The following is a 24,346-nucleotide window of genomic DNA, read 5'->3' as shown; positions in this document are numbered from 1 at the left end:
GTTTAGGTCAGGACTGCTCTCTGTTTGATGCATGCGCCAGCAAACCATGTGTCAATGGTGGCCGCTGTACTAACTGGAATGGCCGATATAATTGCACATGCCCATCAGGTTATCAAGGCCGCAACTGTCGGAATGATGTAGATGAATGTCGGGTATCTGGTCTTTGTCAGCATGGTGGCACCTGTCTTAATACACCCGGCTCCTTCCGCTGTCAGTGTCAAGCTGGTTATACAGGACAGCACTGTGAGAGTATCTCTACACCTTGTGCTCCTTCTCAGTGTCTCAACGGGGGCACTTGCCGTCAGACAGGAGATCTCAGCTATGAGTGTGCTTGCTTACCCGGTGAGTGAACTTCCAGAAATGGTTGCTTACCCTCTGCTCTATGAGAGCGTGGTGGACAGAGAGATTCAGCATAAAAAAAATAAGTCTGATGCAATTGGGTTGTGTGGAACACGAGTATCACATGGAACACAAGCTTAACTATTTGCTTTTGCTAAATTGTACTTCACTGCTTTCCTGTCAGGAAACTCATGGGAAGCTATTGAGAGTTTTGGCAGAGCAGGAAGGAAGCAATCTAAAGGGAGGCGGGGTAGGCAAGTTAGCAGACACCGCTGTGGGAGGCTTGGCTAATGCTTCCAATCCTTGATTTAGTTTATGATCAGGAATGCAGGAAGGGCTTTCACTGCATAACTCAGAGACTCTTTGGCCAACAGTTCCTAACCCGACTTTAAACTGTATGTCATCTATCCCGGCAGGTATTCTTCTGGTATGTGCTTGATAGAATTAACTCCCGTGAAAGGATGCATAATTTGCTCATTCCATTTTAATACTAGACTTTTTTTTTGTTTTCCTTTCCTGGCACTAATTTTCCTATTGTCCGTAAGGCTAAATTATCTTCTTCCCTCCTTTCAGGTTTTGAAGGACACAACTGTGAAATTAACATAGATGACTGTCCAGACCACATGTGCATGAATGGAGGCACTTGTGTGGATGGTGTCAACACCTACAACTGCCAGTGTCCTCCAGAGTGGACAGGTACCGGAAAGCAGGGCAAAAAAATTGAATGTGATTAATTTCAGGGCGCTTAATAAAAATCTGGGCAGCTTTTAAGATCTGGTTATAAGCAATATTCTTTTTCTTTTCTCCATGGCATTATAAAAATATTAACTATCAAGTTAGGAAATCTGCCTGTTTGATGGATAAGACTATTTTTTAGTCCTTCAGCTAAAGGTTTTATGCTGGCTTAGTGAACTAGGAACAAAGAAAAGCAATGACAAAACTCACAACTTGGAACAGGAGAGGAACTGCAGCTTTTAGATTCAACTCTGCTTTGGAAAACATTTAGCTAAACGTATCCCTTTTTTTCTCCACCGTAGGCCAATTCTGTACCGAGGACGTGGATGAATGCCAGCTGCAGCCCAATGCTTGCCACAACGGGGGCACTTGCTTCAATACCAATGGAGGCCATTCATGTGTCTGTGTCAATGGCTGGACTGGGGAGAGCTGTAGTGAGAACATTGATGACTGCCAGACAGCTGTCTGTTTTCATGGTGCTACTTGCCATGATCGTGTGGCATCCTTCTACTGTGCATGTCCTATGGGCAAGACAGGTAGAGTTAGCTTCTGCCATGCATATCATATCAACAGACTTTAATCAGTATTAAATAAATAGATAAACTGTGAAAAGGCAGTGGGAATACTATATGGACATTGAATAAAAAGAAATGGAAAGAAATGAGGAATGTGAAGATGCAAAAGTTGCTTCCTCTTGCTTTGTGGTTTTTTTCTTTTCTTATTTCTTACATATGTATTTCTTGTCATGCGATGACCTTTCTCTTTCAGGCCTCCTTTGTCACTTGGATGATGCCTGTGTCAGTAACCCTTGCCATGAAGATGCCATTTGTGACACCAACCCAATGAATGGCCGTGCAATTTGCACCTGCCCACCAGGTTTTACTGGTGGAGCCTGTGATCAAGATGTGGATGAATGCTCCATCGGTGAGAATTTTGTTTTTCTTGTATAGAGATGTTCAAGAAAGATTGATGAATGGAATTATGTATCTTCAAAAAAAATGGGAGGGCCCAAAGGTTTTCTGAGATAGACTGACCTCTGCTGGCATGCCTTAGAATTGTTTTGTCTCAAGTTGTCTCTACAGGTATAATTTTGGGCCAACCATTTTCACTTGTTATTTTGTTGTTACCTGCAGGAGCTAATCCGTGTGAGCATTTTGGCAAATGTGTGAACACCCAAGGCTCCTTCCAGTGCCAGTGTGGACGTGGTTATACAGGCCCACGCTGTGAGACAGACATCAATGAATGCCTCTCCATGCCTTGCCAGAATGATGCCACCTGCCTTGACCGTATTGGAGAGTTTACATGCATCTGCATGTCAGGTAGGATCCCTGAATCTGGCTCCAAATTTAGTGAAATATATACTTAAGTTGCTGCCCTTGGTAGTGAGAATAATCTCAAAAGCAAGAAAAAGAGTAAGTATACAGTTGACTGGAAAGGAAGAGAGTCAAATCTCTGAGAAAGCTGGGCTCCTTGAATGAGCTTAAGTAGTTTACTTCCTTGCTTCAAATTGTTTTTAAAAAAAGAAAATTGAGAGAACTGATTCACTGTTATTGTGAAGCTCTGCATAATACATAAAGTACTTTCTGAAAATAATTGAAGAATACCTTGACTGCTTTATATCTAGTTGTTTGCTTGGTATGAGCCTAGCTTTATGATGTATTCTTGTGATTTGCACTTCACATGTGTCTAATTCTGAAAGATGAAGTGGCTCTTAAATTCTGATTTATCCTTATTCTTTTGGTGGAGAGGAGTCAGGTGGGATTAATTTAGGACGATGTGTCATTTGCCCATTGTACATCTGCAGTTTTTAACCATATGTTTTTCTTAAAATAAGAGACGCAGAAATATTGGAATTGCAGTCCTCATGATTTTAACTATCTAGCTTGAAGTTTACCTTTTTTTCTGTCTCTCTTGCTAATTGTGGAATGTATTTCTTCTTACTATCATAAAACCACAATCCCTTAATATTTAGATGGCCAATATAAACTTAGACGAAGCACTGAGGAAGAATCATTCATGAAAAAAGCCAGAGTTATGAATGTTGGACCTTTCCTAGAAATGTCAAAATCTATATATTGATCTCTCTGTGTCCATCTCTTTAGCATAGCATTGCTGTGCTGTACATTGGGGCAAGAAGCAGGTTGAGTCTTTCAGAAGTGTCTCTAGAATCAAAGCATGTATACATACAACACATTTCAAAGAAAGTGAGAGATGACTATACAGTTGTCCATTTCCCATTGTGGCAGAACTTTAAGATTGAGGTATTGCATAAATTTGTACAATGTTCATACAGACAGTTGGGAGTGCAGCTTTGTGCTTGGAATATTAATGGTGAGGCTGGCCTAGTGAGTGATGAGAATTGGCTGTTCTTTGTGCTTCCATTACCCCATATAGGGAGGAACATTCTCCTTCCTTGCTCACTCATTGGTTAATGCTAGTTTTTTGTACAGGCCTGGGGGAGGGGGAGGTCTTCTTAGCTGCAAATGCCTTTGGGGAAGGGGATAGTAAACTTTGTTTTAATGTTGCATGTTGCTCACCCAGTGTTGCTCTATTCTGTAGCCATTTCTTTTGGGATTAGGATACAGTGAGAGGACTAGATTATTAAGACTACATAAATGGCTTCAGAAATTACCCAACGTGAACAGTATTATTTTCCTGTGCAATCTTCTTTTCATAGCAAGAAATAGGAAACCTTAAAAAGGATGCCATCTTCAAGTAGATCAAGCTAGTTTTCCATCTCACATTTAGCAACAAATATTCTCTGTATCATCTAACTTATCTTTTTCAATAGATATATCCAGTGCTTTTTTTCTTAAAAAAAAAAAAAAAAGGTGCCGGAACTCACACAAGTCATACAACCTGCCTTGCCTACCCTACAAGGTTCCATCCAAAAAAGGTGCCGGAACTCCATTCTGGGCGTTCTATGAGAAAAAAAGCCCTGGATATATCAGAAGTTCAACCTGTAATCTTCCCCGTGATAAATGCATGTGCTATAGCTTATGTATAATGCTTCTTACATAAAAGGACATAAGTAGGACTTCTGCTTACTTCATGTAAAATCCAGCATTCCAGGAAACCTAACATAGTTGAAAATGAATATCCTATTACAGTGATTCTCAAACATTTTGGTCTCAGGCCTGCTTTATATCATTAAAAATAATTGAGGACCCCAAAGAGCTTCGGTTTATGTGGATTATATCTATTGCTATTTACTCTATTAAAAGTGAAAGCTGAGAATTATTTAAAATATTTATTGATTTGATTTAATTGACTGAGGACCGCTGTATTATATTGCCTGTCCTATTGGATTAGCAGATTATCTCATTTAAGATTGAATATTCAACCTCCCAGGATTGTTGCTGGAAAAATAGGCAGGAATAACGGTCATGTTAGCTGCCTTGAATTATATATATATATAAAATGATGGGATATAATAATAATAAGTTACATTAGAAATGTGCTCAATTAATCAGTTGAAACAGTAAGGTTGTACTACATGCAGTTGGCTGCTATGCCCATAAGGTTGATGTGTTAATGTACTGAAATATTGGGATTAGAGAGAAATAATCAAGATTGCACTTTTCAGAAGAAAATTGTTTTTGACCAGTGGAACAATAATTCTTACAACTATTAAAGCTGTCTTTGTACAGATAGTCCTAGACTTATGATCATATGCGTCTCTGAATTTCCATAAGTCATAAGAATCATCAATCAAGGCACCCATGTGACTGGCCTGACTTTACAGCCTTTTTATGATGATTGTTAAGCAAACACTGTGATTGTTATGCATTCCTATATGCCTTTTTTGGGGAGGGGGGCGAAAAGAGACTGAAAAGCCCAGTTTCCAGCAAAATAGTTGTAAATTGTCATGTTGCTACGCTTTGCCACAACCAGCCGTAAAGGTGACCAGGTTGCCAAACGTTCAGAATGCAGTCATGTGACTGCAGGGGAGTATTGCCATCAGAATTCTCGTAAGGGATCTATCCTAAGTTGAAACAGTCATTAAGTGGTAAGTCGTTAAGTGAGGATTCAAACACTTCAAAAAAAAATAGATTTTATGATTGCCCAATTTTGAAAATAAAGTGTTTTTTATTATGGTGCATCTTTTTTTCTGTATAATAAATTAGTCTTCCTGATAACAATGGGCTCTTCGCCCCATTATTTCTGTGGGATGTATGCTGAGTACCTAATATGAATGAATATAGACTTTACAGTAGAGAATATAGAGTTTACAGTAGAAATTATTTTTTGTGATTGCAGGTTTCAGTGGTACTTACTGTGAAATAAATATCAATGAGTGTGAAAGCAATCCCTGTGTCAATGGGGGTGTCTGCAAGGATATGGTCAATGGGTTCAGTTGCACCTGCCCCTCAGGTAAGTATGGAACTTTGCCAATCAGGAGCACTACCTCTCATTTCCACTTGGGAAAAAATGAAAGCGGCTTATTTTTTCTGCATAACATTACAGATTCTGTATCTAGGAACCATTTTTCCACTTGGCTTCTTCTTACCTGACACCACACGTATGTGCTGTGAGTGTATTTGAAGTCTGCCAGGCCCTGACGTTTAGAAGATTGGGGAACTGCAATCCTTTTTCATAAGAAGCTTAGTTTTTCTCCTTGTAATATTTGAGAACACCCGTTGCTTGAGAACTTAACAATATGCACTGCTTTGTTTTAGAGCTGTGCTGCAATTTCTCTTGCATTCATACTCTCCCCCCCCCCTCGTGACATTTCTTACCTACTTACCCATTTGTATAGACTGCATAGGTATCCATTGCTGAACAAACAGCCTATCTGGAGAATTTTTGGTCAGTGTCTGGGCTACCACTGTAATTTTATGGCAGTATCATTGGCTTCTTCCCCAGGACTTGCCCAGCTTTTCGGCTACAACTGGGTGGAGGTACTATGCTCCATTTAGTTGTTTTTAGGGTTGATTGGCAGACAGGCCTCTAGCACGCTCTGTGGGAGCTTGGACAATGGCATCTTTGTTTCCCTAGCCTGTCGCTCAGGCCCCTGAACCCAATTTACATGTGGGGTAGACACTGCAAAAACCCCTGTGGAGAGAAGGGAGAGAGACATTAAGAGCTCTTGTTATAGGCCTCTGGTGGTAAGGCTGAGTTGTGTGACTAAGCTGTATTTTACAGTGCCAAACCTTTTCTATTGCTGCCTGTATTTTTTTCTGTTCAGATTGTCAGTTTATACAGGGTTGATCTAGTTCCAGCCATTTGGAGGCTCTCTTAGAAATGCCCTATACTGACCCTGAACCATGCTTGAAATGCTTTTTATTTCTCCTAATGGCAGTGGGATGTTTATATAGGATTTTCCCTACATAGCCACTGAGAAAGTAGCCATTCAGGTAGTACTTCCATTCTTCCCAAGGTCATATTGGATTTACCCGAATTATTGCATATATGCATGGTGTTGCAGTGCTTTAGGAAGTAAATTTTGTTACCCGTGACAATTTAGGTAATTTGCATGAAGATACAAATAATATTAACTGATGTGGAACATTAGTTCATTGAATATGAGGTCTTTTACACTGAAGTCCATTAAATCCAGTCTTCACTACATTTCTAAATTTCCTGATTCCCAAAACTCTATAGATGGTTTAAAATAATAAGATTAAAACCAAAATCAAAAGTCAATACCATAAGGGATAAAATCAAACTCCTGTCACCTCTGCATTCAACAAACCTGTGAAATATGATGCAGATGTGTAAAATTTTTATCAGAGTGAATAGCAAAAAGGAAGCACTATTTTTTTTGTGAATTGTCGTTGGGATGTACTATTTGAAGTAGGACCTGTGGTTCAATTGCTATTTCATTGGTTTTTCTGTTTTGTTTGACATATTTTTCCTTCTACATTCAGGCTTCTCGGGTTCTATGTGCCAAATAGACATCGATGAGTGTGCCAGCACACCATGTCAAAATGGTGCCAAGTGCGTGGATAGGCCCAATGCTTATGAATGCCGTTGTACAGAAGGTGATTACTTACTGCAGAAGTTGATGAGATTTAATAATGAATTCAAGGGTTTATGGGATACTAACACAGGGAGAAATAAATGCTGCCACATTGTTTTCTACTTATTGTGTGCATGATACGAGTTCTTTCCCCATAACATATCTCTTCATCAGAGAGGAGGATTTTTTTGTGAAGGAAGAGTTTCAAGTAATAGTTGCTAACACTTGATTCAGGCACAGTTTATTTCTATCTTTGGTATTGGGTCTTGAATCAGTGGAAAAAGAATGATAAAATGTTTTTCAAACTAAAAGCATATATTATATTTTTTCCCAGGGAAATAGTAGTATTTCCCTATAGTGGAAGATGGTATCTAATTCTTCCTACTTAAAAACTCTTGTAATTGGGGGCAGACTTTTATTGTTCTTTGCTATGATGGAAATGGCCCATCTTTTGTTCAGTGTCTAAATTTCAATTTACACATACCTCAAAGTTACACTAAGATAACTGCAAGATGAGACTTGGTCTCTTTTTAATCAATAGCTTACTAAAATTAAAGTTAGGGGAATTTCCCCAGGAAGTTTCTGTAATCCATGCTAATGCTATCTTCTGGTTTTTTTTATAGGTTTTGAAGGGGTTTTGTGTGAAAAGAACATAGATGACTGCTCCCCAGATCCTTGCCACCATGGCACTTGTGTAGATGGCATTGCCAGCTTCACCTGTATATGTGTGGCTGGTTACACTGGGTATCGCTGTGAGAACCAGATCAACGAGTGCCATAGTAATCCCTGTCAGCACGGGGGCAAATGTATTGACCTAGTAAATAAGTACCTCTGCCACTGTCAGCCAGGGACCTCAGGTAAGAACTTTTTTCTTATCTATAAAAAATGTTCCCTCTTCCTTGCCTGGGTTCAAGCTCTCTCTTAAAGGACAGAACTGTTGAGCAGTCACATTACCATTTTTAAGACTTGCGGGCAGCACCCTTAAATGATGTTTCAAGAACCTTGCTTACTTATGCTAGCGTACCTCATCATCTACACCTGTCATTTAGTCAAGAGAAATCCAGCTATTGTGGAACATGGTGAAGGGAGGGGTGAACTACTGCCTTTCTGAGATTCATAATATGTCATTTCCTTCAAGGTGCTAACTGTGAGATAAACTTTGATGACTGCGCCAGCAATCCTTGTGACTATGGGAACTGCCACGATGGCATCAATCGTTATGATTGCATCTGCAAACCTGGCTTCACAGGTGATGGCTGGGTGACGGGTTATGTTTGGGGAGGGGGCTGGGGCAAGAAAGGAAAGGAAGCGTTAGTTATAAAATCAGCAAAATTGGATTATACTACAGGTAATTCTGCTTACAGATTATAAGTGCTTGGCTTTGCAGCCAGAAATTAGGGTGTTCAGAAGGCTGGAGGACAGAAACGCACAAATTGGCTCCAGATCCTAGCCTTTCTAAAAATTGTTGCTCAGTTGTAACGAACTGGAAAAGGATTAAATGAAGAGAATTTTTTTTTTTTTACCAGTTCTTCAGTTAAAAGTATATCAAATCAAATTATTGCTTATCATGGGCCCACTTGTTTTGTAATATAATCCCACCCCCAATATGCCATTTAAAGGTCTAGTGCACTTGGTCCCAAATAATTTGTGGTTTTCTATGGGTTTAAATTTAATTTGTACGAATTGATCTATTGTTCCTCAAAACTATAAGCCTGATCATCTCATTGCTTATTGCAGTCATTTTTTCCCCCTTTCAGGTCCTCTATGCAATATAGAGATTAATGAATGTGCATCCAACCCTTGCAAGAATGGCGGTACCTGTGTGGATGGTGAAGACGGGTTCTCTTGCCTTTGTCCCGAGGGTTTCCATGATCCACATTGCTATTCAGAAGTGGACGAGTGCAGCAGCAGCCCCTGTGTGCATGGCACATGCCATGATGACATCAATGGGTGAGAGCTTTTTACCCTAGGCCACAAATCCAGATGGCTAGGTCTTTGTAGAAAACTGCTGATCCGGTTAGGAATAGGCAGGGTTTGTTCCTGTTGAGAGATCTGTAACTGTGAAGGAAGGAGTACATTAAATCTGCATCAAGTGGCCTTGGTGAACTGTTTTGGAAGAAGTGAGGAATCTTGACTTCATTATTTTATTTTTTTAGGTACCAGTGTAAATGTGAGCCAGGCTGGGCTGGCACCAATTGTGACGTGAACCACAATGAGTGCGAATCCAATCCGTGTCAGCATTATGGCACCTGCACCGATTATGTCAATGGCTATCGTTGTAAATGCAAAGAAGGCTTCCAGGGTATGCTTAACTTGCTGGGCTTACCTTGCCCATGCTTTTCCCTAAAGAATTCTAGACCAGGACACCGATTTTCCCTTTCCTCAAATTCTGCATGACAGGGTTGGATGATGGCACTGGTTTCTTCTTAAGTTTTAATTCATAGGATTGATGTGATTATCATTTTCTCTTCAGGAACTTATTGCCAGATCAATATAAACGACTGTGCTTCTAGCCCTTGCCTCAACCAGGGCACCTGTATTGATGGCATTGCCAGTTATACTTGTCTGTGTGACTTGCCTTACACTGGTGAGTAGAAAGTTCTTTGCGATAAGAGTTTGTTGGTGGACTGGATGCTTCTTTGGGGCTAACGTAATCCTTGTTCCAGCCTGTCCTCTGGAAATTGCTTATATCAATATTGCAAATGCACAAAAAAACAATTGATACTGAGTACTAGATTGGAAGCTGGAGGATCATGGCTCATATTCATAACCTGTACTTTTTTTATTTCATGATATAGTCATAATAGCTCTGGTATTAATTGTGTAAAAATCTCAGCTGTAGACATAATGCAGTATGGCCATTCCGTGGTGTTCTTCAAATACAACTTTGAAATAGATAATGTTTCCAAACAAAAGCCTAAAAAGTGGGAATGTATAAAACAGAGTGAGGAAAAAACAGGCTGTAATCTTGCCTTAGGCTTCTTGATATCTGCCTTTTGTACATATTGATGTCAGATAATAGTATAGGAACATCTGGAGGGGAGGAAGCTGAGTGAATTCTCACAATGGGTAAAGGTCATCCACACTGTCCAATATGTGCCTGTGACAGTTGTGCAATTCCATTTTGGATTTCACTTTAAATTACAACAGTATCCATTGTCTATAAGGAGAACCACCTTTTGTAAGCAGCAATCAATTATAGCTTGAATGTTTGAGATGTATCAAGATATGCTTTCCCATAGAAGAATATTAGTTCGGTTGAACAAATAATAATAAATAAATAAATACCTGCCTACTCTTGACAGGCTTTTCATTCTTTTCCCCAGGACGGAACTGTGAGAATGTTTTGGCTCCTTGCTTCCCTAACCCATGTGAGAACAATGGTGTTTGTGACCATACACCTGATTATGAAGGGTTTACTTGCAGTTGTGGACCAGGCTGGCAAGGTATTATGACCATGTGTCCTTTTTTCCCATCGCTTTCAGAGCATTATATTTTAAACGCCTTTAAATGGAGACACGATAGAGAAATTAAAGCATTAAGCACTTTAAAATAACTGTCTACATTTTGTTCTCTCCCTATAGGGCAGCAATGCCACATTGACATTAATGAATGTGACCAGAACCCATGTCGAAACAGGGGCACTTGCACCAACACACTCGGCAGCTATAGATGTGCCTGCCGCCCTGGCTACACTGGCATCAACTGCGAGATGGATATTGATGATTGCACACCTAGTAGGTTTATTGAATATATGGGAAAACAAGGAAGAATCTGATTGGAACTAAAGAGTTTGCTCTCCAGCTGGGTTACTTTTTCAGAGACCGGATATATGGCATTATTTCTTACCTGAGATTCCAGTCTTATTGTTGTCTTGACAAACTAGAGTCTCAAGGCCTTTGTTCAACTGTTTTCTTAAAAGTAATTCTGACTAATTCTGAAACCAGACCTGAAACGCCTTCATTCATTTCCAGTGAGATTTAGACATATTTAAATGATCCTTAAGTCTGAAGTTCAGAGGTAGTCATGATGCCAGATCAAGGTGAACTTGTGGCCTCAGTGTGTCAGAACTTTGCAACAGACTTAAATTGACTTTGCTGGCATCCCTCCCTCCCTCCCTCCCTCTCTCTCACTCCCCGCCTCCCCCCCTCTCTCCTACACACACACCCTTAACCAAAAAGAAAGAATTCTCTATCAACACCCCCCCCCCATCTAGATCACTCTGAACAGTGACCCTCAATGACAATGCTGAGGTTGGGTTTGAAGTAGATGCCTGGGCATTGACACCAGCCCTTGCCCCATTGCTGCCACTCAAAAAGGTTGCCTTGCACCATCCCCCAAGGCATGGAAAACTTAGAGGGAACAGCGTAATTGACCTATGGCCATCCCCAAGATCTGTCATGCACTACTTACCTTCAGACACTGTTCTCTTTCTGTTGGAGAGGTTCTTGCAGCTTACCCAAGGCTACTCCAGGTTGCACAAGGCCTTCATTCTTGAAACAACTTTGGAAAATGCTCTTCCACGACCACTGCAGCCTCCAAAAGCCACACAAGAATACACCCCATTCTTGCACAGCCCCCGAATATCATGTGAAAGCATGTCCTGTTTCTCAAAATGATTTTCTAAGGGTCCAGAGGCTGCACGGGAGCACAGTCCTCTCGCCCAACCTTCAGAGGGGGCACAAGAGCATAACTGATTCTCTCATGGTCTCCATAGTGTCCAGAAGTCATGAGAATAGGGCATGCTTTTGAGAGTAGTTGTTGAGTGTTTGTGAATGCTGGTGGGTCACCCAAAACATTGTGGCATGCCACCACGTCGTACGTTCACCGCCACTATGCTAAATGCACGAGAATATACAAAATTTAGTCATTTGTTCGAAGAAGAAGAAAAGAATGCTTACGCTTACTAAAACCTTTTGAACATTCTCCTCCCTGCCAACAGATCCTTGCCTGAATGGTGGCGCCTGTCAGGATGGCATCAGTTCCTTCACATGCACCTGCCTGCCAGGTTTCACAGGACCGCGCTGTGCAACTGAAACCAATGAGTGCCTCAGCAACCCCTGCCGCAATGGGGCCACCTGTACCGACTATGTCAACAGCTACACTTGTACTTGTTCCCCAGGCTGGGCTGGCTTACACTGTGAGCACAATGTGCAGGAGTGCACTGACAGGTGAGATTATTGTTCTAAGGCAGTGGTTCCCAACCTTTTCTATACCCCGCACCCCTAGAACGCTTCTGATATATTCTTGCACCCCTTACAAAAGTTCGAAATAACGGCAACGAACTATGCATATACACTTATAATTTTGAAAACCCATGTTTTTGCACCCCCTGGTTGGGAACCCCTCTTCTAAGGGTTCAGCATCTCATGTCTTGCTCACAAGCTCCCTGGTCATTCAGGTTGCTGAACAGTTCAGCGTGCAGTATGGCCCCTAGAACTCTCTTTATATCACTAAAGCCAAATAGCAGAGCGGTGAGAATTATTTTGGAGATTTGCATCACATACCAAGTACATACCCACATTTCTCTCTGTGGAACATCATGCTCCATGCATTCAGTTGAAGGGGCTTATGAAACTTTATCTCTGCTGTCATAGTTCTCAATACCTGGATGGATATAGAGTGCAAACGGCAGAAAGTTATTTTTTTCCACTAGTTTTCAAATGGAGAAGTAGATCATTTTATACACATGCTCCTCTTGAACTGAATTCTCTAACTTTGTTCCTTTGAATTATCTGCTCCTAGACCACATAGTCCAAATGGAGGAAGCATTGGATGCTAAAGTGTAGGAAGATTTACCTACAATATTCCATTGCCTGTCTGTCGCAGGCAAACTGAACCTAACTATTGAGCAAGAAGAAAGATTAATGACAGGCCCTTCTGTAGTGTGCTGGAGAACAGAATGGCTTTTCTTACTGTTTCATTTTTCAGCAAGAGTAGACATTCTTCTTTTAGATATTGGTTTGCCAACACATTTAGCCTAGAGCAGTGGTTCTCAACCTTTTTAATGCCGCGACCCCCCAACCGGTCGTAAGTCGAGGACTAAACCGGTCGTAAGTCGAGGACTAAACCTGTCGTAAGTCGAGGACTACCCAACTGGTCGTAAGTCGAGGACTTTCCCTGCCCGGGAGCACCGCGCATGCGTGGTTCCGCCCCCTGCGCTGGCCGAGGTGTAGCTGGCAAGCGGCAGAGACGGAGCAGGCCGACCACCAGCTGGCCCAGCTCAAGGGAGGTAAGGCACCCGCCGGAAAAGGGGAAAAAATGGCGGACAGCCTTGCTTGGCGACCCCCGTGAAATGGTCAATCGACCCCAAATGGGGTCGCGACCCATAGGTTGAGAACCGCTAGCCTAGAGGAAGTTACATCTCTGCTAGAGGAAACTCAGGCTAGAAAGTGTTGCTGGTCTCTTCCTTCATTTTGTACTTCTCTGTTTGTCTTCTGGCAGCTCTTGCTTCAATGGCGGAACGTGCTTGGATGGAGTGAATTCATACACCTGCCACTGTCGTGCTGGCTTCACAGGCACCCACTGCCAGCATGAGATTGATGAGTGCCAGTCACAGCCCTGTCTCAATGGTGGGGTGTGCCATGACGGTGTCCAGTCCTATCGTTGCACCTGTCCTCAGGGCTATACAGGTCCTCAGTGCCAGGTAAATTTTCTCCAAGCCTCAGGTAAAGGAGATGCAAATAATTTTACATCTTTAGAATTTATCTAAGGCAGGGGTGTCAAACTCAATTTCATTGAGGGCCACATCAGCATTGCGGTTGCCCTTGGGGGGGTCAGGTGGGTGTGGCCAGGGTGGGTGCGGCCTACTGGGTGGGTGTGGATGGAGTGGGTGTGGCCTACTGGGTGGGCATGGCCAGCTCTACATTGTTCGCGTCAAGGGTGCCTGTGGGGGCCTGGGCAGGAGTGGGACAGATCTGAGGATCTCTGGCAGAAGGGGGTGGGACTGGGGCAAGCGCCAAGGCATGGTCCATTTCTTCATTCCTCACAAAGGGTGACACCTCCCCAGCATGCACCCAGGGGGCGGGGCTGACGTGGCAGGGGCTGGTTCCTTGCTGTTTCCAGACAGCCTTGTGGAGCTAAGACTGAATGCGTTTCAGCATAGATGGCCACCACAAAATTGTACATTGGCTCCCGGCCGGCCTGGGCCAGGGCCAAGGCAGCGGGGGCCGTTCCCTCACTGTTTCCAGGATGGCTTCGCGGGCCACATGAAACACTTCGCGGGCCGCATCTGGCCCCCGGGCCTTGTGTTTGACATGTCTGATCTAAGGGGAGCAAGGCATCTACAAGAAGATCTGAGACCGGAGGGGGTATATACCACAGTAGCTCAATACAAAGGAAAGATGAGGGTTTCACATTGGCAAGACCACAATATTTTGTCACATACTCTTGCGTTGTTTTGCCCTTCCAGAACCTTCTGGATTTGTGTAGCCGTTCCCCCTGTCAAAACGGTGGGCACTGTGTACAGTCGGGTGCTACTTTATCCTGTGATTGCCCTGGAGGCTGGACTGGCCGTTACTGTGACATCCCAAATGTTTCTTGTGACGTGGTGGCAAGGAACCGAGGTAAGGGTCTTGCTGTTCCAGGTCTCCTCCCTCTGTAAAGAGAAGTTAACTGTTCCTCTTCGACCCTGCTACTTGTGTTCACAGTGAAAATGTCTCCGCCGCAAGCTCAAATGTGTGTTGTTCATTATCCAGGCTTCTCAACATTGTCATCTTGTACTCGCTGTTCAAGTATTTCAGAGCTACTGGGACAATGTCTTTAAATCCACTCAGCCACCAATTAATCTCCCAACTGCAATTCCTAGGAGTGTCCATCAAATATTTAGCATTCATGAAGTTTTATTTTCTATGCTTTCCAAGGAGAGTGTGAATATTGCTAATGTTATTTGCTATAATAATCGATTCAGCATTAGCAGATGTTTCAGTTATTTAGTCAGAGAGAATGTTTATTATGTTTACTTCAAAATGGGTTCTCTCTCTAAACAAAACTGAATGTCTTGGTCAGGGGTAGGCAACCTTGGCTCTTTTATGACTCATGGACTTCAACTTCCAGAATTCCTGAGCCAGCTATGCTGGCTCAGGAATTCTGGGAATTGAACTCCATGAGTCATAAAAGAGCCAAGGTTGCCTACCCCTGGTCTTGGTACTCAATGAACTGTATAATAGAGATGTTTGGTCTGTTTGGTCCTCTAGCTCAGGGTGCTTCAAATTATGTTCCCTGGAATCCTATTTGAGAATTTGATGGGTTCTGTGAAAGTTTTAGGGGAAAATGTTTACTCAAACACAGCCAATTTTCTGTCATTCTAAAGCAGTGTTTCTCAACCTTGACAATTTTAAGGCATGTGGACTTCAACTCCCAGAATTCCACAGCCAGCATTGCTGGCTGTGGAATTCTGGGAGTTGAAGTCCACATGCCTTAAAATTGTCAAGGTTGAGAAACACTGTTCTAAAGTTTTGTGTTTTCCCGCCAGGGGTTTCAATAATTTTTCTAAATCATTTTTGCATTTCTAAATCATTATGTAGCCTGAAAACAGTCGAAAGCTCTTGCTCTAGCTGTATGAAGTATATTATATACTCTTTCACGTTTTAAATCTGCCATACATTATTTCATTTATTTTATAAACATATATTCAATTTCCACCAAATGATGCCAATGAGAACTGTAAACATATCCTTTAAAGACAAATTAGAATCAAATTTCAGAAACACTACAAAAGTATGTTCTTCCTCTAGAAAATTGAACTTAGAACAGAAGAAACTCCAGCTATTTTCAAAGGCTTGGAACATAAATAAATCGTGGTTGTGTACACTTGTTTTGTTTTTCTTCACAATTTTTGTTCTTGCTAATTCTGTTTAGTTCTCTTAGAAAAGAGTACAGAGGATATGTTGAGAGCACACAGTGAATAATTCTCTTTTTCCTCGGCATAGGTGTGACCAAGGAACAAGTGTGCCATTATGGAGGCCGTTGTGTGGATGCTGGCAATACACACTACTGTATTTGCAAGAAGAGCTACACTGGCAGCTACTGTGAGAGTGAGGTCAATCACTGCCAGCACAGCCTATGTCGGAATGGGGGCACCTGCCGTAGTTTTGTGGGAGGTTATGCCTGTGAGGTGAGGAAGGCCTAGCCAACCATATCGGCCAGAGAACCTAGCTTATCTTCTAGGAAAAGTGCTGCTTCATAAAGGAAGCATTGGAGGCCATAATGTTGCACGGGGGATGTTGCGAAGATTGGGAGCTAAGGAATTGGCACAAACCTATACCTTATTTTTCCAGTTAATGTAAAACAAGACAAAAAAAAGAACTATCTCCCAATGATCTGTGTTTTCCGTGTTGAGTACATTTCTTCATAAAATACTGCAGTTGTTTTCTGTTGTTCCAACATGCAGTGCAAAATTTATGCATATTTGATTATTCCTCTTCGGGCATTGAATAACTCCCTTTTTACGACCCTGTAATCTCTTAATTCGGGGTATGCGAACAGTAAAATACCTTCCATTGTTTCTTGAATTTTTGTTGCAACCATGAGCTAGATCAAACTGGTATTCCTTCAGTGATATTTCAGATTTCACTAAGCAAGTAGAAACTATTTGTATACAATTAAGTTAATTTTGCAACGTAGAAACAAATACAGTTATTACCCTGGCTGGATAAGGAAGAATTAGAATTTAAGAAAATGTGGAGATTTAAAAATTCTCCACCCTGCCTATTCAGTACTTGGGTGGCAGTCTCTATCAACATTCAACACTCATTCTGTCATCTTTTCTTAAACCGCTGCACCTCAATATATTTTCCTGTGGTAAGAATGTTGTTGCTGGCCTATCAAATTAAACGATAGAAGGGCTTTAGATAATAAAAAAGACCATATTAATCTCTTCCAAATAAAGCTCTTACATTTATTTAGTTATTTCTGCAGTATGATTGGTTCTAGAGAATGATTGCATTTACATTACTGTCTAAATCAGGTCTAAAGACAAAACTAGTTTGAGGTAAATACATTGAAATGTAGCTGCCAACTATAGGCAAATGTCCCATGGCAGGCAGGGAGGTGTTTAAGAGTTTTCTTACAATCTACCATAAATATAAAAGGAATGGAGGGCACCGTTCTGTTCATATATACTATGGTAAATCAGGTAGGCAACCATGGGAAGACTCTGAGCATGATTATTGAAAACTAATAATAGGTTCTCATTCTTTTAAAGGGGAGATACGTGAGAAATGATTCCTCACTTAGCCTTAAATAGACAAATCACAGTTTAAAAGACAAATAACTAAACTCCCCTCCAACTACTATTCTGCTCGCATGTTTGACATGTAGCCTTAACTTTTTTGCCGCCCTGCCTCCACCCCCCCCTGTTGAGTGTAATCCTCAACTCTATGCTAAATCATTGTCTTTCCAAAATGATATATGAATGTGGTCTTCATGTGTCTCGTCATATAAGCCCTCAATCAGATTTAAATCTATGTTTGCCAGTTCTTTAATACTATAATGAACAGAACAGCAAATCGGGGATCCCATCGTGTCAAAGATTGTCCCATAATGTTTTTTTAGAATGGGTGATAGAGGATCTGTATAACTGAAATGCAGTTGTCTTTTCTCAATGCAAAACCTCTTCATTGCAAAATCTTGACTTTTATATTTTCTAATGGAAATAAGATAATTCTGTCTTGTATACCTTTCACGACACATTCAGCAACTACATTCTTTCTTCTTCACAATTGAGGTATCACTACTTGCTTTTAAAAATAGCCATTTTGTACCATATTTTATGATTATATGGATGTGGATGATATATTTTTGTTCTGCTCTGTTAATTCTAATGTTGTAAGACAAACTGTTATCTGTATTCTGAGTATATATTGGAATTGTTTAAAAAATTCTAAGTCCTATTCAGTATTCTTGATTTAATGAAAAATGGATAAGAAGCACTTTGAAAGTATGTTTTTAAGAATACTTTCTTGTCTTATTATCTTTACCTATTTTCCCCCCTCTTTTTAGTGTCCTCTAGGTTTTGAGGGGAAAAACTGTGAATTTGATATTGATGAATGTCAGTCACACCCATGCCAGAATGGCGGGACTTGCATTGACCTCACTGGTCGCTACATTTGTTCCTGCCCACCAGGAACACTAGGTAAGCACGTGGCTTTTTTGTGGAATGGGATAATAGCACCTCTTATCATGTGGGAAACATTGTTAGTATTCTTAGGTGGAAAGCATAAGACAACAGAGGGACATATTTTAGATTTAACCAGTGCAGCTCTGATTTTCATTTACTTCTGTGGAGACGAGACCTGGATTTTTTTTTTCTTAAATCACTTGATAGAGAATATGAGCTCATTTGAAAGAGGACAACCTCGGAACTGGACTTTTTCCAACAGTGTTGAACAGTTTGTGACTTTCCTGGTGTTTCTGAATATAGACTCCCGTTAGCCTCTAGCCATCACAGCTGACCATCAGAGATAATTGTAATTGTTTTCTAATCACATTTGGAAAGCCATAAATTCCCTACCCATTTTTTTCCTCAGGTAATAAGAAAGGGAAACACAGCCTTACAATAGCAACCTCATGCTGTCTGGAGTCTTGAACTATAAAACCGTGATCCCTTGCTTTGGTTACATTAGTAGCGTTGATGGGAGCTGAAATTGAACATACTTTCAATAGGCCATCTCACCTTCAGAATGGGGAATTTATTCTTATCACAAGCAGTTCAAGAAGTGGGGATATGTTTGGGGTACGTAGTATTAGAACCTTTGGAATGATTGTTTGTTGTTTGTCTCTATAGGTGTCTTGTGTGAAATAAATGAGGATGATTGTGCCTCGAATCCTAATAGCCGTGTCCCCAAATGCCTGAACAATGGAACATGTATGGACAGAGTGGGTGGTTACCATTGCAACTGCCCACCAGGCTTTACAGGCGAGCGTTGTGAGGGAGATATAAATGAATGTCAGTCCAATCCCTGCCATCCACGCAACACCCTTGACTGCATTCAAGAAGCCCGTGACTACCAGTGCATCTGCAAGCCAGGCTACACGGGTGAGTGAGTGCTGATAATGTGAATGTGATGGATTCAAGAGGCAAAGAAGAATGTGAGCTGCAGTGGTGAGCAGAGGAGACAGGCTGAAATAAATGTCTCCAGGAAAAAGCAATTAAAATTGTATGAATTTTTTTTGGAAAGTCACCACTTGTTGACTCCAAAAACCACAAAATGAGCATTCAGGCATTCTGGTGAGGGTATCATGAAACATTTTGTTTTTTTGAGTAATTGATCATTTATTGTAACAAAACAGCAAATGAGTAAAACAGGGCTTTTCAACCTTTTCACCCATTGTACCACTTTTAGGATATGGCAACATCCGAGTACCACCAGTCACCTAGCAAGGTGTCAAAAACTTGATGACCCCCCCCCCAAAAAAGAAAAAAGTGATAAAGTACAGGTAGTCCTCGACTTAGAACAGTTCGCTTAGTGACTGTTCGAAGTTACAATGGCACTGAAAAAAGTGCTCTCCATGCCACAGCCGAGCAAGACACCTGCCTGCCTGCCCGGCGGCGTTCTTCCTCCTGTCCGAGGTTTTCATTGTTGTGAGCATTTCTGTTGAGGATTGGCAGCGGGAGTGGGGTGGGGGGGTGTTTGGTTTTTATTCCCCCCATCTGCTGGGTGGTTGCAGCAGGTTTTGGTCACTTCACATGACCCTAGGACACTGTGACCGTCACAAATATGAATCAGTTGCCAAGCATCTGAATGTAAATCACAAGACCCTGGAGATGCTGCAACATTCCAGCTGATCGGCGCTTCTTCTGGGCTCAGAAGCATCAGGATCAGCGTTGAGCTCCAGCTGGAGCCTGGTGCTGATCCTGGCGCTTCCGCTGAGCCCAGCCGTCTTTCGCTCAGGCTTGTGCGGTACTGCCACTGGTTCAGCTCATTCCCCTCCCCCGCTACCACTTTTCTAGGATGGTCGCGTACCACCTGCCAGGTGCCAATGTACCACAGGTGGTATCCGTACCACTGGTTGAAAAGCCCTGGAGTAAAAATGTGCACGTTTTACCTAAAGTTCTCTGGATATTCATGAGTCATGAAGTATTACACATCCATTCGTGTCTTTCGTGGTAGGCTTATGGAACAAGTTTGTTTTTAAATGATCTCATATTTATTTTATTGGGAAACACACACCCCCCCCAATATGGTAGATTTGTTTTTCTACTAGGTCCATCTCAATCCTGGTTGACAGTAAAAAAAAAAAGTATATGTTATTCTTTTGCATTTTTCAAACTGAAAGCTTTGCATTCTATGATCTGTGGGGGATTTCCAGGTTAACTTTTATCTATAAGGTTAATATATTGTATATTCTATTTCAGCATCACTTTCCATTTGCTTGAGTTTTGAATTTGGTTTGTATTCTGTAACATGTTAAATGAGTATTTCTTAGAAATCTTGGGAGCTATGGCTCAGCAACACACACAGGGAGGGAGGGGGAGAGAGAGAGAGTGTTAGAGTTTGGAAAGTTTTGTAACAAGAGAGAAGTATTTATGCCTGACTGATTGAATATTTTTGTAATTCATGCTTAATTAGGAAAGAATATACTCACTTGCTAGTTCAATGTTGATGATAGAGCTCAATAGGCCAGTGTTTCTCAACCTTGACAATTTTAAGGCATGTGGACTTCAACTCCCAGAATTCCACAGCCAGCATTGCTGGCTGTGGAATTCTGGGAGTTGAAGTCCACATGCCTTAAAATTGTCAAGGTTGAGAAACACTGCAATAGGCATTGGTGTGAAAGAAGAATCTGTCAGCCACAGAAATTGTCACATTTAATGGGGTCATGGCGTTCTCCTGAAAAGTTTGCGGTATCATTGGCAGAATAACATTTCCCCCTTTTTTTAGGTCGCCACTGCAAAAACATTGTGAATGCCTGTGAATCTCAGCCTTGTCAGAATGGTGGGCAGTGTAAACTAGCCGTGAACTTGCCTCTCAGATATACCTGCCATTGCCCTCGGGTGAGTACCTAGAGCAAAGCTATATGTACGTACGACACCATAGTACATTCCCTGAGTATGAATATTATAAAGAATTAAGCAGGGCAAAGAAGAATTAATGTAAGCTGAATACACTGAAGCTGTGCTACACCTGAAGAAACTGACATTTTTATCATGGGTTGGAATGCCATTTCTGTTTGGGGAGGAGTAGAAAACAATTCAATTGCATAATTCTGTGATACTTGGGGGGTTCCAGCTCTGGTTCCAGTTTCTACAAAAGAAATATATAGTATTATGGGTACAAGAATATGATTCTTCAAACCTTAAACTTCGGGTGGGAAAGGATTTTCTTATCACAGTTGCAAGAAGGGAGATACTCTTTAACAGAGATATTTTGCCTGACTTTCTTATTAACTCTTTCTTTTTCAGAGCTACTCGGGCATCAATTGTGAGCGCAGTGTGTTATCTTGCCGAGAACTCTTCTGTTTCAATGGTGGCAACTGCTGGACTTCAACTCTGGGTGCCCAGTGTTACTGCCTAGCTGGGTGGGCTGGACCCGATTGTCGCCTCCGTGCCAATAGCAGTTGCGCGAACCAACCTTGCCACAACGGGGGTGTTTGCCATGAGATTGCCACTGCCCCGTACTTTAAGTGCCTCTGCCCTAGTGACTACACAGGTGTTCACTGTAAGACTGCACGCACAGCCCGGCCACCTCTGCTCCACGAGCTCCACTGTCCATTGGAAGAGTGTGCTGCGAAAGCAGGGGACTCCTATTGTGACAAGATGTGCAATAGCCCAGCTTGTCACTGGGACGGAGGTGACTGCTCTCTTTTGGTGGATAATCCTTGGAAGCAGTGTGTGAGCCCTCAGTGCTGGCAGTACTTCAACAACAGTCAGTGTGATGAACTCTGCAACACCGCTGAGTGTCTTTATGATAACTTTGACTGCAAGAATCGTGAGCGCACCTGCAAGTGAGTCCTGCCTGCTTCTTTGGAGGGGGACCTGTAGGTCATATTTCCCTAGTACTTAATTAGAACTCCGAGCATGTATTCTTCTTTTTTCTGCCAGATTAACTGAACGAGACACTGAGACTTTGTTCAGAACACAAATGTTGTTGTTGTTGTTATTCTAGATCAGGGGTAGGCAACCTTGGCTCTTTTATGACTCGTGGACTTCAACTCCCAGAATTCCTGAGCCAGCATAGCTCAGCATGGAAACCTCTCCATTTCTCCTCAGCATGGCTGGCTCAGGAATTCTGGGAGTTGAAGTCCACGAGTCATAAAAGAGCCAAGGTTGCCTACCCCTGTTCTAGATATCTTTATTCTAGATATCTTTATTTTGGGGGAGGGCGAGCTGTCTCAATATTGTAATCCCAATGACTCAGTTGATTTGTGGTGCATTTGGAAAGGGTATTCCCTGTCGCTCTTTTATGTTTCTTTATCAACGAAGAAGACATTTTGTGTTACTATAGAATTTGTTTTAGTGCAAAGGATACATTCCCATCTCTTTTTCTTTCTTTTTTTTGACAGTCCTATTTATGAGAAATATTGCTCAGATCACTTTGCTGATGGGCATTGTGACCAAGGCTGTAATAAAGAAGAGTGTGGCTGGGATGGGCTGGATTGTGCCCGGGAAGTGCCTGAGCACTTGGCAGAGGGTATTCTAATCATCACCGTGCTGCTGCACCCGGATGAACTGCTCCGCACCAGCACCATCTTCCTGCAGAAGCTGAGTGCCATTTTTTCCTGGAGGGACGCTAAGGCAGACCTACTTTTACCGTTAATGTACTAGTTTGGAATAATACCTTGACCTGCTGCTGATGCGTCCCTTGACCCGGTTCTTTATTAACCCACTCAAAATGCATCCGCCCATCTCTTTTTCTTCTCAAAACTCTCATTCTATTTCATTCGAATAAAATAATACATGATATCCCGAGGGTATTTTATCAGCTGCCTTGGTCAATGATGTTCAAAATTATGATGGCACTGAAAAAATAACTTTACAACCAGTGCCCACAATTGTGACCTTTACAATGTTTCTCAGTCATGTGATAGTCATTATAGTCAATATGCTTTGTCCTGTGCCTGACTTGTTCTCCCTACCACCTTGCAGAGGAGAGGGATTGGAGAGGAACAGATTACAAGAGAATAAGAAAGCTTACCATGAGAAATAAACATCAAAAGGAGTGCAATTGGGGCTGGAAGCAATGTGGGTTAAGCCTGCAGCCCAGTGTATTCCTTATGGTGTGCCTGCTTGCTCTCTTGTAATCCCTTCCTCTCCAATTTCTTCCCTCTAGGATGAGGGGAAGAAAAAAAAAGTCAGACACAGGAGAGAGTGGCTACAGAAATTACTGATCTTTTCCCGCCATCTCAGAACAGAGAGATTGAAGAGGAAGGGATCACATGACAATAAGCATAATGTTGAATTACACTGGGCTCTTTGTATAGTGTGCTGCTAACTCCCAGCCCTGAAGCACTCCTTTCAATGTGTATTTCCCCTGCTTGCTCTCCTATAATCCCTTCTTGTCCAATGAGCCTAAATACAAGCTTTAATTCCCTTTAATTCCTTTTAATTATCCTAGTTCTGGGATAATTCCAAAGGCAGGGGAGCAGGGAAAAGGAAAGCAGAGTTGTGGTCACATGGTTTCCCACTTAGCATTGTTTTGCTCCATGACAGAGCTACCAGTCCCCTGTAAAATCTGACGGTTAATAACTGTGCTTTATTTTTTAAACCACATTAAAACAAGCTTCTTAGAGAGTGCTAGATTCCCATTTGTGGTTGCTGAACAAATGCTACCTGTCTACTATAATCCCTATTTGTTAAGAGGGTCTAGATAGGGCTACCCTTTAAGATCACTTGGAAGCTATAACTGGTCCAGGTTATGGTCACACAAAGCAATTACAGGCATACCTCAGGTTTGCCCATGCAATACCTCTGCTCTTCAAATTACCCCAGTTACCCCTGGCTTGTAGGCTGCATTTCGAGATGCTGGATTTCATCTATAAAGCCCTACATGGCTTGGGACCCACTTACCTATAGGACCACCTTTATCCAGTTGTCTCCGCCTGCCCTATAAAATCTGACGGTTAATAACTGCTATTTTATTTTTTAAACTACACTAAAACCAGCTTCTTAGAGAGTGCTAGATTCCCAGGAGGCTGTTAATGATAATTAAACAGACAATAATACAGAGAGATGCACCGATGGGATAAATTTGCTGTTTTAAAATGGTATGGCATGCCTTTTGTAAAAAGAAGTGGAACTTACGATATACTTGCATTTTTAAAACGATTAATTACACCTTAAAAGCAAGTTCATCCATAATGCACATTTGG

At 41.8% G+C, this 24,346-nt stretch overlaps 1 protein-coding gene across 1 annotated transcript in view; it reads left to right on the top strand.

Moving 5' to 3' along the window:
- Positions 1-24,346, top strand: part of NOTCH3 (notch receptor 3) — an 82,948-nt gene that overhangs the window by 50,871 nt on the left and 7,731 nt on the right. Inside the window, exons 5-27 of the mRNA XM_015830594.1 lie at positions 7-342; positions 913-1,035; positions 1,377-1,610; positions 1,843-1,998; positions 2,208-2,393; positions 5,335-5,448; positions 6,945-7,058; positions 7,660-7,893; positions 8,175-8,285; positions 8,794-8,986; positions 9,193-9,338; positions 9,510-9,623; positions 10,363-10,482; positions 10,621-10,773; positions 11,979-12,207; positions 13,481-13,682; positions 14,448-14,601; positions 15,967-16,151; positions 18,038-18,170; positions 18,822-19,073; positions 20,920-21,032; positions 21,441-21,982; positions 22,541-22,745. Coding sequence (XP_015686080.1) covers positions 7-342; positions 913-1,035; positions 1,377-1,610; positions 1,843-1,998; positions 2,208-2,393; positions 5,335-5,448; positions 6,945-7,058; positions 7,660-7,893; positions 8,175-8,285; positions 8,794-8,986; positions 9,193-9,338; positions 9,510-9,623; positions 10,363-10,482; positions 10,621-10,773; positions 11,979-12,207; positions 13,481-13,682; positions 14,448-14,601; positions 15,967-16,151; positions 18,038-18,170; positions 18,822-19,073; positions 20,920-21,032; positions 21,441-21,982; positions 22,541-22,745 — 4,349 coding nt within the window. The remainder of the gene's footprint in view (positions 1-6; positions 343-912; positions 1,036-1,376; positions 1,611-1,842; positions 1,999-2,207; positions 2,394-5,334; positions 5,449-6,944; positions 7,059-7,659; positions 7,894-8,174; positions 8,286-8,793; positions 8,987-9,192; positions 9,339-9,509; positions 9,624-10,362; positions 10,483-10,620; positions 10,774-11,978; positions 12,208-13,480; positions 13,683-14,447; positions 14,602-15,966; positions 16,152-18,037; positions 18,171-18,821; positions 19,074-20,919; positions 21,033-21,440; positions 21,983-22,540; positions 22,746-24,346) is intronic.

Source organism: Protobothrops mucrosquamatus, unplaced genomic scaffold (assembly GCF_001527695.2).
Source record: "Protobothrops mucrosquamatus isolate PMUCROS unplaced genomic scaffold, P.Mucros_1.0 scaffold_247, whole genome shotgun sequence".
Classification (NCBI taxonomy): Eukaryota; Metazoa; Chordata; class Lepidosauria; order Squamata; family Viperidae; genus Protobothrops; species Protobothrops mucrosquamatus.
The sequence above is the reverse complement of the archived record's forward strand: the minus strand, read 5'-3'. Positions and strand labels throughout refer to the sequence as shown.